Raw genomic sequence first — 16,160 nt, 5'->3', positions numbered from 1 at the left:
TCACTGCTTGCCTGATGTAGGGTTTATAATGTTGAATTGCCGTCTCTATTACCTACCAAGGGAGTTTACATCTTTGTGGCTGCCATTTACATCTATCTACATACCAACTTTGCAGCAGATATCATCAAGTTTCCCAGCCAGAAGTTCTGAATAAACAGCCAGGTACATTACATGCTGCATATTTGCTCTACTGGATTTACAGCTGGCAATGAGAATAAGTACAAAGCTGCAGAGCACAGTCTGTGAAAGGGCGTCACTGCAGCCAAGAGGCAGTACAGAGAGAAGCTGGGAGGTTTCTACTCTACTGCTGATTCCAGGCACATGTGGCAGGGCTTGCAGCATATCACAGACTGCACAACCAGTTCCACTGCCATCAGCACTGGAGACAGCCTGCCCGATGACCTCAACACATTTTCACCCACTTTGATACCTCTACCCCCAACACAAAGAGGAAGCTCACAGACACCTGGAGCACTAAACCCTTCTCACCCCCACCAGTCATGTCATCAGCACTAAGTTCTAAGCCCCTGTAAACAGGCAGGGCCAAAAAACAGTCTTGAACAAGCCCTCAGTATGTGCCAACAAGCTGACAGATACTCTCACCTCCATATTCAACCTCTGCCTTAACCAGAGAACTGTGTCCTATTGCTTCAAGGCCCCTACAATTGTTCTCCTCCCCAAAAAGAGCCCCCCAATGTGCCTGAATGACTACAGGCCAGCAGCTCTCACTCGTAAGTGCTTTGAGAGAGTGGTGCTGACCCAGATTCAGAGCACCATCTCAGGCACACTGGATACCCTGCAGTACGCCTACCTGCCCAACAGGTCCGCCTCAGATGCTATCGCTGCTGTCCTGCACATCTCCCTCTCAAACAAAGACTTGTATCTCAGGTGTTAATAAAGATGCTCCTTATTGACTACAGCTCTGCATTCAACACGGTCATCCCCCACAAGCTCACCCACATACTGTTCTCTCTCTGACTACACCCCATCCTCTGTGACTGGCTCCTAGACTTTCTGACTGGCAGGACTTAATCAGTAAGAATATGGGAAAGAACTTCCGCCGGCATAATCACAAACACAGAAACTTGACAGGGGTGTGTCCTCAGTCCCATCCTCTACACCTGATCACTCACTAATGTGTGGCCTCTCAAATGGACAACATCATTTTAAAACCTGCGAGGCAGCCTATAAGAGGGAGGTGGCAACTCTGATGACATAGTGTGAGGACAACAACCTCACCCTCAACACAGACAAGACCAAGGAGATGATAATGGACATGATGATAGAGAAAAGCCTTCATCAATTCCATGGACTGGAAGTGGAGAGGGTGAGCAGCTTTAAGTATCTAGGGCAGGGGTGGCCAACCCTGTTCCTGGAGAGCCACCTTCCTGCAGATTTCAGTTGCTACCCATATCAAACACACCTGAACCAATTAATTAGGACCTGAACACCACGTGATAATTACAGGCAGGTGTGTTTGATATGGGTTGCAACTGAAATCTGCAGGAAGGTGGCTCTCCAGGAACAGGGTTGGCCACCCCTGATCTAGGGGTTCCCATCAGTGAGGAAAACACCTGACAGCTCAACACCACACACCTTGTGAAGAAATCTCAACAGCACCTGTACTTCATGAGTTGGCTAAAGAAGTTTGGCATGTCATCAAGAATACTCAGCAACTTCTACAGCTACTTTGTTGAGTTTATCCTTCAGTGCATCACTGTACGGTACGGAAGCTTTACTGCCATGGACTGCAAATGCCAGCAGAGTGTAGTGAAGACTGTGTCTAAGATCACCATGGAAAAAAGTATGTTGGTCCTGCACTTCACACTCCTGCACCTCTGGCCCGAGGGGAGGAGAGTGAAGGGGAGGAGTTTGCCTTCTCTGCAAAGCATACAACATTGCTGAGTCCACATGAGAGCTGCCTCCATCAAGCACTCCACCCACCACCAACATGATCTGTTCACTCTCCTCCCCTCGAGCCAGAGTGTGACTAGTGTGACTAGCACAGATGTCCAACAACAAAACACCAGATCATTTTCAGATCAGGGACGCCATTCCTGCCAGTGATGCCTCTCCAGGTATCACTATTGTTATGTTCATGGGTTTTGAAGTCCCCTGTTAGAACAACACAGTCCTTAGTCAGAGCATCTTCTAGCATTCCTCCCAAGCACTCTAAGAAGGCCGGGTACTCTACAAAGGTGTTTGACCCAAAAGCACAAATGACAGCGAGAGACCTATCCCTGACCCAAAGGTGCAGGGAGGTGACCTTCACATTCATTAGGGAAAACTCCAACACATGGTGGCTGAGTTGGGGATCTATAAGCAAGCCCACACCAGACCGCCGCCTCTTACTTTAGAGTAGAAGAAAGTCCAGCTCTTCTCAAGATGTTGAGTTCCAGAGCCCAAACTGTGCGTAGAGGTGAGCCCAATTATCTCTAGTTGGTACTGTTCAACCTCCCGTACAATCTCAGGCTCCTTTCCTCTCAGCGAGGTAGCATTCCATTTCCCAAGAGCCAGTTTCTGTGCCTGACAATCAGGTCATTGAGGTCCTGACCCTTTGACCACTGTCTGTTCCACAATACTCCGGCCCCCTTACAGATAATCCAACATCCCTCTTTCTATGGATAAAAGATTTTGTTGTATAAAGTACCACCAGGCACTTGCCCATGTGCCCTAACACCAGGCGTTTTGATTTTGTTTGACTTGTATATTAAGCAGTGCATAAAAATCATCTAACTTCCGTCAATATAACCAACATGAGCACCTGCTTCTACAGGGTGTTTTTTAACCATGTGAAATTAGTGAGAGAAGAAAGATTTGTTGGAGTATATGGATGTTAGCCAATTTTCAAGTGCTGTAGGACAGCAGAGTTCCTTGATTATTACATAGAATAGTAGTATAGCTCTTAGCCATATCGGGTAAGAAAATAGGAATTTTACATTTTCTGTCAGTTTTGGTACAGGATATAACCACAGAAGCATCAAGCTTTAAATAGGAAAATTATTAAAATAATTTTTTTTTCTTTTTTGAGCAAGATGCTAATGATGTAATTAAATTCAATGATCTATGCTAAGCTACGCTAAAAGTGCTCCCATCAGACTAAATCGATTGAAAAATGGTAAAACTCAACAGTGTAACTGTCGGGGAGCTGTAAACAATTTCCAAAAAATTTAGCTTTTTTTTAAATGGTATTTTTTTACCTTCAACCTGTAGGCAGAGTTGCTCAACAGGACTTGTTCCAGTGACTTTAAGCTTAGCAGAATAACTGGAGTGCGCAGCAGGATCTCTGGCAGCAGACACAGTTGCGTCTAAATCATAGAGGTGGCAGCGTAGTTTTCCAGATACTTCTGCCAGTTGAAAAGCATGCAGAAACAGCGTCACACTCTCAGGAATGGAGACCTCTGGAAGCTGCATGGACTCTAGGTCAGGATCCACTATGAACAGATCTGTGCTGAGGGTTGTGGGAAATTTCAGATCTCTTGTGGATTTTCCACCCAGCGGCAAAGGAAGCGTGATGGTATAGTACGGCTGGCCAAAGTGATATTTAACAGCAGCTTCTCTGTTTAAAACAATAAACACATGTAATAGAAATATTTACTTGTAACTCTGGGTTCCGATTGGGAAAATGTGTATTATAAAAATAATGTGTATTACATGCAGGATCCCGGGAAGTATTTTTTCGTGTTTAAATTCTGCATGAACCAGAAGTTGCTGAGACTTTTTTTCAGTATGTTTTTAAAACTGTATATTGAGTAGAGACGGGGCTTTCTTTTGTGCATTATTTCCTTACAGTAAACTAAGCAACAAACTGGCATCATCTGAGAAGGAGCCAATGCACAAGCAGATGCTCAGACTTTGATTGAAGATGACCAAAACTAACATTTTTTTCAAACATTTTTTAAACTTAATAAACATAGACATTGTACTTTAATATTTGTATGGTAAACCATTACTTTGCTACAGCAATCCACATGTAACATAAAAAAACTGATAACATTTAGTCTATATTTTAAGAACAAATAGATCTGAACCTGTTTTAAATATTATGAAAAAGATTCTCAGTTTGTGACGCAGCACCAATTATGACACATGTAACCCCGCCGGTCCTACACCACCCAACCCGCTCTGGGCTTAGATTGAACCGGCAACTTTACGCACGGGAGTCGGTTGCTCTACCAAGGAGGCTAAAGACCATGACCTCTATCGTTTGTCGCTAGAGCACCTTTGGAGGTCAGGAGTGAGGTTTACCTGCACAGCACTTACTAGCTGGCCTCCGTTACACTCACCCCCCTAAAACTTACTCCCATCCGGGTCACGGCACCAATGTAACCCCGCCGGTCCCACGCCACCCAACCCGCTCCGAGCCAGCATCGAACCGGCGACCCTCCGCATGGGAGTCGGTTGCTCTACCAAGGAGGCTAAAGACCATGACCTCTAACGTCTGTAGCTAGAGCACCTTTAGAGGTCAGGAGTGAGGTTTACCTGGACAGCACTTACTAGCTGGCCTCCGTTACACTCACTACCCTAAAACTTACTCCCATCCAGGTCACGGCACCAATGTAACTCCGCCGGTCCCACGCCACCCAACCCGCTCCGAGCCAGCGACCCTCCGCATGGGAGTCGGTTGCTCTACCAAGGAGGCTAAAGACCATGACCTCTAGCGCCTGTCGCTAGAGCACCTTTTGAGGTCAGGAGTGAGGTTTACCTGCACAGCACCTACTGGCTGGCCTCTTTTACACTCACCCCCCTAAACCTCACTCCCATCCGGGTCACAGCACCAATGTAACCCCGCTGGTCCAACACCACTCAACCCGCTCCAGGCTGGGATCGAACCATGACCTCTAGCGACAGAGCAGCTAGAGCAGCTTTAGAGGTCAGAGGAGTCAGGTTTACCTGCACAGCACTTACTAGCTGGCCTCTGTTACACTCACATCCTGGTTTCTTGCCACAATTTATTACAATTGTTTTTAGATTTTAAATTTAAATTGAATAGCACCATACTACTTAAGAATTTGACGTCTAATATTGTGAAAAGTATGAAAAAATATGGTTCATATTGCTTAAACCATACTGAGAAACAGAAGTGTCTTTATATTGTCATTAATAGAAATTACATGGCTGGTACTGAACCCAAACTAAATATTAATCTCATTTTTGAGAGCCTTTGACAAGTGCCTTCTTTAAAAGCAGACCGAGCTAAAGCTGTGCCCCGAAGTGTTTAAGATACCAAGAATTTAAGTTGAACATGTAAGTTTTGGCATTTATGTTCAAAGAGTCCAACCATCAGGGGTTAAACACAAAATTGCTTGGTGGGATGTTCTTCAAGCTGGAGTACTTACACATTTAGGAAGAGTTCTTCAGGAAGAGTGATATCAAGTGTGGCAGGAACTCCCGAAAACTGCACATAGAGATATCAAAAAGTACATTTATTACTTTTTCATTGATTTAAACTAATTATTAACAATAATGACAGTAAATAATTATCACTTGGTTCCCCTGAGGGACGTCAATACAACATTGTGCTCTATTAGTAGTGGAAAATAGTCTTCATTGATCTTGCTTTTAATAATATTATTACTTATAATAATAATATTACTGATACTTTAAAATTAAACAGTAGGTTCAATCCTTCATGATCATCCAGGAATGCAATCTTGTCACAGTTTTATCCATTAATCTATAAGATCATTATAAATATAAAATCTCTATGTAGCTCATTGCTTATTTTAATAATCAAAAATACCCCATTAGAGGTTGCTGTAGGTCATAATCAACAGCCCTCAAAACACCTGAACATATCTGATTAATTTCCCAGTTATGGGTTGCAGCTGAAAGGGCATCCGCTGCATAAAACACATACTGGATTAGTTGGCGGTTCATTCCGCTGTGGCGACCCTAGAGTAATAAAGGGATTAAGCCAAAAAGAAAATGAATGAATATTTGATTATTATTACGTTTTTAAATTAAATGTATGTTTTTTCCACTGAAGAATGCATAAGTTTTGCACAAACTATACCCAAAAAAGTTTATGATATTTATTAGTGTATAATTCACAAACTAATTATTTACCTGATTATCTTTAAAAGCTGATGCAAAAAACAAGTAGACAAACTTTTTCTTACCGCAGCTAATTTTGCTATGATGTCAAGGAGCTTAATCTTATTTTGACCCATCTGGCGGGTTAGAAGTCCAATGATAATGGTGTCACCAGTCCTGAAAAGGGGAACGAGGGTCCGAGTCTTTGAATTGAAATGAGATTTAACTTCAGCCTCAATCTTCTCACTCTCTGAGAATGAAGAATCATTTGAGAGGTTCAAAATCTAAAATTTTTGGTAAATAATTAGCTAAAATGTATTATTACAGTAATAATAATTTGTTGACATACCATATGTCAGGATGAGTGTTTGAACAGAAGTCGTCCCGGGGAGTTTCAAGTCACTCTCAAGTTCTAATTTCAACTTCTCAGCATTTGTAAATTTTCCAGAAACCGTATGATCAAGCTGAAGAGCTTCAATAAGCAGCTTCATTGAGGCAGTGTTCAGCTTTCTGTTTATCATGACTGTATTTAAGACCTCAAAGGGTGATCCTGTTAGGAAGAAACCAAAAAATAAATACAAAACCTGTTTATGTAGAAGCAAATACTTATAGCCATTATTTTAAAAGGTTAGGAATGAAAATATTCTGATTATTTTAACCCCCGTCCAAAATGTTCATTTCTTTAGTATGACTAAAGTGTTTTAAAGCGGAAAAGGCAGGATTTATCTCTGTATACTGAACGTCAGTGTTGCTTGGTGGTTTGAAATATGAAATTTCTATTTTGACAATTGGTAATTTTCATTCATTCATTCATTTTCTTGTCAGCTTAGTGCCTTTATTAATCTGGGGTCGCCACAGCGGAATGAACCGCCAACTTATCCAGCAAGTTTTTACGCAGCGGATGCCCTTCCAGCCGCAACCCATCTCTGGGAAACATTCACGTACACTCATTCACACTCATAGACTACGGACAATTTAGCCTACCCAATTCACCTGTACCTCATGTCTTTGGACTGTGGGGGAAACCGGAGCACCCGGAGGAAACCCACACGAACGCAGGGAGAACATGCAAACTCCACACAGAAACGCCAACTGAGCCGAACCTGAGTTCGAACCTGCCACCCAGCGACCTTCTTGCTGTGAGGCAAACGTGCTACCCACTGCACCACTGCATCGCCTAATTGGTAATTTTCTTTAAAAAAATTAAAACATTATATACGTTTTACCAACAAAACTTGTCTGGCATGTACAACTTTTTAAAACATTTTTATTAGGGCCTATAGAATAGTTGATTCCGATTAATCAGAACATTAACAAGGTATGCTATTCTCAGATAACAACTGATTAAATAACACAGATACAACAAATCGTGTAAAATTATTAAATTCAATAATTCATATTCAATTATTATAAGTAAATAAGTAAGTAGGTTAGTGTAGCTGCATTTAGCCATTTTTCTTTCTGCAATATTTACATTTACTCGAGGAGTTAGTGAATTATCACAGCTCAGATCAATGATCAAAAGATCAATTTGTGTCTAATAGTTCAGCTTTGTGGCGAGTAGTCCTGTAATAATCAGGATAATGTACATAAAGCCGGTTGTTGGGTAGGCATGGTGGCTCAGTGGTTAGCACTGTGGCCTCACAGCAAGAAGGTTGCTGGTTTGAGTCCTGGCTGGGTCAGTTGGCATTTCTATGTGGAGTTTTTCATGCACTCGCCATGTTGGCGTGGGTTTCCTCCTGTTGCTTAGGTTTCCCCCACAGTCCAAAAGCATGTGCTATAGGGGAATTGATGAACTAAATTGGCCGTAGTGTATGTGTGCGTGTGTGTGAATGTGAGTGTGCATGGGTGTTTCCCAGTACTGGGTTGCAGCTGGAAGGGCATCCGCTGCTTAAAACATATGCTGGAAAAGTTGGCGGTTCATTCCGCTGTGGCAACCCATGATTAATAAAGGAAGGAAGGAAAATGAATGAAGCCAGTTGTTATCACAGAATAAACCCTTCATTGAAGCTACACTGAAACTGCAATTTAAAAATTCAATCCACTGTTTTCCTCAAAAAAAACTACATTTTTTTGGACGATTTTTTCAAAGAATTCACATCTTGCATGACGAATAGGCAGTTAATTCTCAGTAAATGTATATTCTGGAAATTAGCTTATCCTTTAAGTTGACTTGTACCTTCAGCCTTTACACTAAAAGTGAGTTTGTCTTCTTCATCCTCATATGTGTAGCCAATGGTGGCCGTATACTCTGTGACTGTTCCAGATGGACGGATCTCAACTGCAAATCTAAACAGATGCAGTGTGGTTGAAATGCTTTATTCAAACAAATAATATAAATCATATTATTGAGATATCAGTAAATAGATTACTATACAGATATCGGTATATAGATTATTATACAGATTATTTAGATATCAGTATGTAGATTATTATACAGATATCGGTATATAGATAATTATACAGAAATCAGTATATAGATTGTAATATAAATTATTTAGATATGGGTATATCGATTATTATGCAGATATTACTATAGAGATTATTATACAGATATCTGTACTTAGATTATTATACAGATATGGGTATATAGATTATTATACAGATATCAGGATATAGATTATTATACAGATATCAGGATATAGATTATTATACAGATATGGGTATTATATAGATTATTTAGATATCGGTATATAGATTATTATGCAGATATCAGTATAGAGATTATTTCCATTACCTGCTGTCACCAGTGAGAGGAAAATAAGGAGCATTATCATTTAATGCTGCATCAGGATACTCTAGTGTTGTGCAGCTCTTCAGTCCAGGAAAAACAGCAGTGCAGTCTTCCATAGTATACTGGACATTGGCAGAAATAGGCAGAATCTTCCCACCAACAACAGACACCAAAGAATTGCTAAACATGGGAAACATTAGCATTACTTAGGCAAAAAAAAAAAAAAAAAAAAATCAGGATGCACTTGACTAAAAACTAAAAACACTTTGTAATAATTATTACTAATAAATAGGTTTCCTGGGGCAGCACTTACTGTGTCAGGTGTGAAACTACTTTAGACTGAGCAGTGACTACCAGGGCTCTATTTTAACAATCTATGTGCAAAAGCAATAAGGGTGTGTTTGAATCCACTTTTGCTATTTTAAAGACGAAAAATATGCTAACAGGTCTAACAGGGTTGTGCTTATTCTCTTAATGAGTTCTGGGTGTGTTTAGAGCATAACCTGCATTAAACCAATCAGAGTCTCGTCTCACATTTCCTTTAAGAGTCAGTTGCGTCGCTCCATGGCACATTTACTATTTACCCAGTGGACTTTGTATGTGTAAAAACTGAACATTTCACTAGCGAGAAAAACAGAGCATCTGCAGCACGAGGATAAAGAACGAGCCTCCTCATTCAGCCTCTTTACTTCTACTCTTTACTCCTTTACTTTGGTGGAGTAAGGAAACTGTGAAAACTCACCCCACTGAAGACATCCATCAGCCCACATATTTAATTTAGTTTGTTAAGCACAAAGATATGTGTCAAAACTATTTCTATATTCAGCTCTAATCTCCAGCAAAGGAATCAATGAGCAATAATAGCGAAGTGCGGTCAGAAAACTGAGTTATATCTTACGTCACACTGATGAGCTCAGTTGGCTCACAAGGAGCTGGAATGGAGAGTTTGAGCCTTTTTTGGGTCCCAGAGATTTTGGCTCTGAGGCCGCTCTCATGATAGATGTTAGTGTGCATCTCCAGTCCAGAGTGAACATAGTCGGGTAAATGAGTCCCAATCTCAGTCACCAACTCAACCCCAGCAAACAGCATGAACGCAAAGTCCCCCTGTAATCATGTAGTCATGTTTATTCAGGATAGCGTAATTGTAGAAATGAATCATATTTAATCCCACTGGTCACAATGAGTCTTTCTTATTATTTCTGGAAGTTCTGAAAGTGTGGTTTGGGCGAGGAATTCAACTATTAAATTAGAAAATAGATGTGTGTCAGTGTCACATGACAAGTTACATTTACATAAGTCTTGCTTGCACATATAGATGTAAGAAGTGTAAACTTCTCAAACTATTGTAAGTGGCAGTATTACAATTGTTAACAATTGAAATCAACTGAATTTCAATGCAAGTCTGACTGACACATTAACCTCAATTTATTTAATGTAGTAAAAAAGATGTGCTGTGTTGTTTTCACTCCCATCAAAATTTGGGAGTGGGCGTGGTCAATTGTAGACTCAGAAGTAAATAGCCACTGATGTGATTGTTGACAGTTTTGGATAGTGACAGGGCAAAACAGGCAGTTGAGTAAAAGTGGCCAATAATCTTCTTTGGAGGTGGAGCTTATGCACTATATTACATCACAGAGTGGAACATTTCAGAACCTGTGGTTTTGTTAGACAGTCTTCAATATAGGCTGATTTTAGAGGAACCACAAAGTGTTGAGTTCTGAAAATTACAGGAAGTTTTTATAGTATCATGAGTTAATACATGCCAAAAGATCAAGGAAATATTTGTTTGTCGGTTCATGGCCCCTTTAAAAAATAAAAATCAGTGGACAATAACACATGGATGAGTGAAGTGTGTTGGATTTACCATGCCTGGATTAAAGCTCAATCCTCCTTTGATTCCAGGAGTAAAGGTGCCAGACAGAGCAACTCTCAGTGGAAATCCAGCAGCGGTGGGCAGATAGAACTCATTATCCATAAAGATGTAGTGAAGGAAAAGCTCATTGTCGACACTCGAGAACAGTCTTTTGGTGAACTATATCAAAAAATATAATTCTGATGATTTAATCCATTTGAAATTCATGAAAGTTGCATATGTGTAGTTGGTAGAGCTTTACTCACATCAGTGGGGATCATCTTAAGAAGACTGCCAATCATCTTGCCATCTTTTGCATCGAGATACCCAAGTTCAGCACCCAATAGCTTGAGGTAAACCATAGCTTCAGGGGCATCTTGGGCCTTTAAGTCTTCAGAAAGCTTGTTGACACTGTCACTGATTTCTTTGACTATGTTCTGAGTCGCCTAAAGCACACAGAAGACTGAGAGTGGAATCCTTCTATACAAATGTATTTGCTAATATAATGTAATACCTGTCTCTTCTTCCTGTAATTGTTCAAATTTGGCAGCATGTTGTCCCAGACCTCATTCAGTTCAGCAGGCATCTTGTCAGTAGCGTATAAAATGCTCTTCATGACAATGTCTGGGAAGAAACCATCTTCACCAAAGAGAGCCTCTAGAATGGGCTCAAAGCCCTTACCCTCCATGCCAATCTACAAAGCATTAGAATCAGAAGCAATTTTATTGCCAAGTGTGCTTCACACTAGGGTTGGGCGATGTTGACCAATTTGGCATCATACGATGTCTAATGTGAAACATCGCGATGGACGATGGCATTGTCGTCATAGGTGGGGGTTCTGGTTGTTGAATATCAATTAATTCATAACGAATTAATTAATTGTAGCCTACCGTTTTCACTAAATGACCCACATGGTCTTTGCTTTACTTATAACAAGAACCATAAATAAATAAATTTATACACAAATGACCACCTGTCCATCACTTTTTTTTTTTTTTTTTTTTTTTGCGAGACTCTGGCATGAATATGCAGTGATCTGTGTCACTATAATGGCTTTTCCCCACAGCGGGTGGAGGAGACAAGAGTTAAGTTGGAGTTCACTGTTGTACAGTGTGTGTGATTGATGATAACTTCCTTATTTTATTATTATTATTATGAGGAAATAACAACAAGTAAAGGTTCTAGAGCTCGATTGTTTTGGTCGCATATGCGCCCGAAATTTTATCAATGTGACCTAAAAATATATTTGGAAGCTTCTCGGCGAGTGCATACAATTTGACTGTTTTCACAGGAAAATCCTCACCTTTTATGCAGAATGCATCTTTGCACCTAAAAACGCCAAACACTGTGCTCAGGAACAGATCAAAACTGTTGTTATGTGAACTTGCTGAAGTAAATAAAAGCCTGCAATGCTTGCCCCGCCTTTGTGCTCTTCTTATTGGCCCACTGCTCTAGAACTGAACGCAAATAGATTGGTTAATATCAGCCGTCGACCACTCAGTCAATGCCTTCTGCCTTTAGATGACAGGAGCTACAACCGCGAAAATGTGAAGCGCTGAAGATCAGAGAATGAAAATAACAGACAGGTTTCGTTTTAGAAACCACCTACAGTTACTAATAATGACACATCTTATTAGTGATCCCGTGCTGAATGTTAATCCCCCATTTAGACTTTTCCAAGAGTGGATAAAAGACTTCCAGTGTTTAAAGTGCGCTATGAAAATGACTAAAGCCCTTTAATGTAAATTCTGTGGGACGGGGTTTGCAGGTAACAGCGTTTGCCACTGAATCTACACATTTTAAGCGCTAGAGGTGCTGTATAATCCTTCATTTAATCCTCACCATGCTGTCAGCCATGCAAGCGGCCCCTATATGTACAATTTAACAGCTCATGAAAAATCTGTTATTGCTATTAACATGACATGCAAATAATAATTTATATATCAATATAAATGTGGGGCGGGGTGACGGATCGCGATGCCGGCTCAGCATCGTGAAGTTTGTTGGCCATCGGCGATAGATGATGGCATCGTCTATCGGCCCAACCCTACTTCACACACACAAAGAATTTGTTTTGGCTACAGAAGCTTCTAGTGTACATAAAGTGACAAGTGACAACACAAAATAAATATGAAAAACAAAGACGATAAACATTAAACAGGGATGCAGTTAGTCAAAAAGATCTGAATGTTGAGTTGTAGGTACCAATAATAAATGATAGTACACTTGTCATTTTTAATAGACAACAGTAAGCAACATTTGATTTTGGTCAAAAAAGTTTGTGAAAATTGTCTAAAACAATTGAACAATACCATTTCTTGTCTTAGGACAATTTTGATAAACTTTTTTGATCCACTTCCTGTATGTGCAGTCAAAAAACATGGTAACACTTTACAATAGGTTCATTAGGTAATGCATTTAGTAACATTAACCAATCATGAACAACACATGTACAGCATTTATTAATCATAATTGAACATTTACTAATGCATCATTAACATTCAAGTCCATGCTTGTTAACATTAGTTAATGCACCATGAGTTAAGGACCTAACAATGAACTACTGTATTTTCATTAACTAAAGTTAACTAACATAAACAAATACTTTAGTAAATGTATTGTTCATTGTTTGTTCATATTAGTAAATGCATTAATTAACATTAACTAATGAACCTTATTGTAAAGTGTGACCAAAAATATTTTGTTTTGCTCGTACAAACTACTTATTAATATAGCTAAAACAACAAAATTCTTGAGATTTCATTGGGACATCTTAATTTGTTAATGTTCAATCCACATAAATGTGTTAAAAGTGTTAAGTTAACTTAATCAGTTTGTGTTGGGACAGCATGAATGAATTGCGTGGAACCCTGCATCTATTACATTGTACCTCAATCAAGTCCATATCAAGTCCGAAAGCATTCAAGGTCATCTCCAGCATGACTTCCCTTGGCAGATTGTTGGGTGATTCAAAGATGAAATTTCCCTCCAAAGATCCAAGTCTATAGTGTCTGGAAAACTGAGTGGACTCCATTGCCATTTCAATATCATTGCCCTGAAAGGCATTTTGAATATTCTGCCTCAAACTGAAGAGAGAATAATAAAAAAAAAAGATTAGGCTTTCTTCTGAAATTCAATTTAGAGCCTACATTATAGAGCTGTAGAGATAAGTCAATGCATTTCGAATCGATAGAGCAACATTTGCTGTTTTTAAACCAGCTTAGAGTGCCGCCCACTCTTAGGCCCCGTTTACACTAGTGTATTTTAGGGTGCTTTCACACCTACACTTTTGTTTCGGAATGTGTCTCGTTTGCCCAGTTAGCGCGGTTCGATTGGCATATGTGAACAGGGCAATCCCGCTCTGTTCCGCGCCAAAGTAATCGCTCCGAGATCGCTTGAATGAGATGGTCTCGGCTCGATTGAAACAAACCCTGGAGCGGTTCGATTGCAGTGAGAAAGCGATCCGATCCGAGCGCGGTTATATCACAGTGTTTTATGGATATGTAATAGGCTTACGGCTATATGAAGAGAGAATTATGAGTATGGCGGGAAGTTTCGCGAGTCTCCCGGATGCCCGCAAACGAGTGATGATCTCCCGGTAATCTCGCGTCTCCCTCCCGGTCCTCAAATAGGCATCGTCGCGCACCCTTCTCACCCCTCCCCACCGCATCTCTCCTCAGACACGTCGCGCGCGCGCACCCTGTCAATCCCCACCAAACCACCACCTCTCCTGACAGCTGAGCGGGACGCTGCAAAATAAACCCTGACACTCTGACCAATGTGAGGAGAGTTTACTCACACGTGACTTGTTTTAGCTCTTTTGGTCCGATTAGAAACTTTGCAGTGTGAAAGCGAACCGCTCCAAGAGCAAAGAGCAACAATGTAACAATTTTAATCTCTGTTTCAAACAACTGAATCGATTCACAGGTGTGAAAGCAGCCTTTTTTTTAAAAAAGTTTTAAAATGGCGTTTTAGATCAAAAACGATCCGCGTCCACACTAGCGTTTCTGAACATATCTCCATCCACACTACGCCACCAAAAACGTATATCATGTGACCATTCGGGCACTCTGGGCATGCGAATTCTAGTATAAACAGGAAGCATGCGTCTCGCTCAAACCGGCGTTTGTTGACTAACAATAAACAAATGCCGGTTGAACAATGAACGTGATGGCAAAGAAAGCAAGAGAGGTATTTTTGTGGACAGATGACAAGGTCGAGTTGTTACTAAACGTAACAAATGAATAACTGCACAATGCCGCCTAAAACAGACAATAGTGCAAAAAACGCTCCCATTTTTGTGTCCATGTTGATTTTTACAGTGAAGGCTGTTCTGCTGTCTTCCGGTAGTGTTAAAGCCATGTGTTAAAGTCATGTGATAGGGGCTTGACGAATAAGGGAAGGATACGCAATAACACAAAAGCCCCAATCAGGTGGTGAATCTCAGCAGCCCCGCCTCCGTTTCCAGATGTCTTCAGTTTTTCCTCATCCACACTGAGACGGAGCAGCAGCATTTCAGAATGAAAACGACCTCTCCAGCTCTTTTGTTTTCGGCGCTCGAAAACTCCAACGTAGTGTGGACGGATGGCGTAACCATAGCAAAACGTATGCGATTTAAAAACACATTAGTGTAAACGGAGCATTAGAAACTAGTCTAGAGTGCCACTTAAGATTACAAACTAGTCTAGAAAAACTTCTGCTGTCAGAAACAATGCTCAGAATCAATGCCAGAGAGAATCGCAGTGCATCTTAAAAACCTTAGTTATTATCTGTGAATCCCGATGCATTGATTTTATCATCACAGCCCTAATACATTATTGTTTATTATTTTATACTTCAGGGTCTCTGGCGCTGTAGAGGCCATGATGCTGCTGATATGAGAGATAATAAAGCTCTTGGCCTCATGGTTTTTCTCAATTTCGAGAGCCGCTGCCAACTGAGCAAGTTCAGCAGGCGTAGGGTTCTTCATCAAGATGAGGTAAGCAGCGACACGCTTCGGTACTGATGCGACTTTGTCCAGGACGGTGTGCATGAGCACTTCTCTTCCCTGTAGGAGGGATGAAGTGATCTTTAGACTGACTTCAAAATGAATAAAAAGTCATGGGCATGTTTGACATCTCACCTCCTCAGGTACAGGGAACTGTCTGTAGACCTGTATGGCAGCCTGTTGGACTGCAGGGGAGACTCCTGGCTGGTTGATGCACTTAATAACAGCAGAATGCAAAGCAGGGCGTGCAGCTCCCAGTGCAGCCACCATGTTACCAATGACCTGTAATAGATTACATTTATGGTATAAGAAAGAAAAGCTGCATATGATTTACTTGTAGGATCTCTAAAAGTAGAAGTTCCTAGAGGCAGAAGTTTTGCATCTTGTATTTGAAGAGTACGTACCTTCAGAGAAAGAAAAACATGTTCCTGGTCACCTGTGCAATCACCAATCTGTTCAAGAGCATAATCGGCCACTGCCTGGATCTCACTTGTGACTCCGTCAGTCTCATACAGCCTAAGGTCATACCAAGAATCAAGATATTATTTTAA

General features: G+C 40.7%; 1 protein-coding gene and 2 long non-coding RNA genes across 3 annotated transcripts in view; 1 reads left to right on the top strand and 2 right to left on the bottom strand.

The window, feature by feature from the left end:
* The window catches only part of LOC147839505 (uncharacterized), a 109,741-nt gene that overhangs the window by 44,000 nt on the left and 49,581 nt on the right, over positions 1–16,160 (top strand). The window lies entirely within an intron of this gene.
* LOC147839507 (uncharacterized) overlaps positions 1–16,160 on the bottom strand; it is a 519,823-nt gene that overhangs the window by 492,699 nt on the left and 10,964 nt on the right. The gene's annotated exons all lie outside the window — the stretch shown is intronic.
* apobb.2 (apolipoprotein Bb, tandem duplicate 2) overlaps positions 1–16,160 on the bottom strand; it is a 29,563-nt gene that overhangs the window by 5,236 nt on the left and 8,167 nt on the right. The window contains exons 9-22 of the mRNA XM_087298614.1: positions 16,014–16,125; positions 15,745–15,891; positions 15,458–15,669; positions 13,513–13,708; positions 11,137–11,316; positions 10,889–11,068; positions 10,635–10,802; positions 9,669–9,874; positions 8,774–8,950; positions 8,216–8,325; positions 6,386–6,586; positions 6,123–6,286; positions 5,340–5,398; positions 3,201–3,559 (exon numbers count right to left, since the gene is read on the bottom strand). Of these exons, the coding sequence (XP_087154740.1) occupies positions 3,201–3,559; positions 5,340–5,398; positions 6,123–6,286; positions 6,386–6,586; positions 8,216–8,325; positions 8,774–8,950; positions 9,669–9,874; positions 10,635–10,802; positions 10,889–11,068; positions 11,137–11,316; positions 13,513–13,708; positions 15,458–15,669; positions 15,745–15,891; positions 16,014–16,125 (2,471 nt within the window). The remainder of the gene's footprint in view (positions 1–3,200; positions 3,560–5,339; positions 5,399–6,122; positions 6,287–6,385; positions 6,587–8,215; positions 8,326–8,773; positions 8,951–9,668; positions 9,875–10,634; positions 10,803–10,888; positions 11,069–11,136; positions 11,317–13,512; positions 13,709–15,457; positions 15,670–15,744; positions 15,892–16,013; positions 16,126–16,160) is intronic.

The sequence above is a fragment of the Danio rerio genome, chromosome 20 (genome assembly GCF_052040795.2).
Source record: "Danio rerio strain M-AB ecotype USA chromosome 20, GRCz13ab, whole genome shotgun sequence".
In the NCBI taxonomy this organism is placed as follows: domain Eukaryota; kingdom Metazoa; phylum Chordata; class Actinopteri; order Cypriniformes; family Danionidae; genus Danio; species Danio rerio.
The sequence above is the reverse complement of the archived record's forward strand: the minus strand, read 5'-3'. Positions and strand labels throughout refer to the sequence as shown.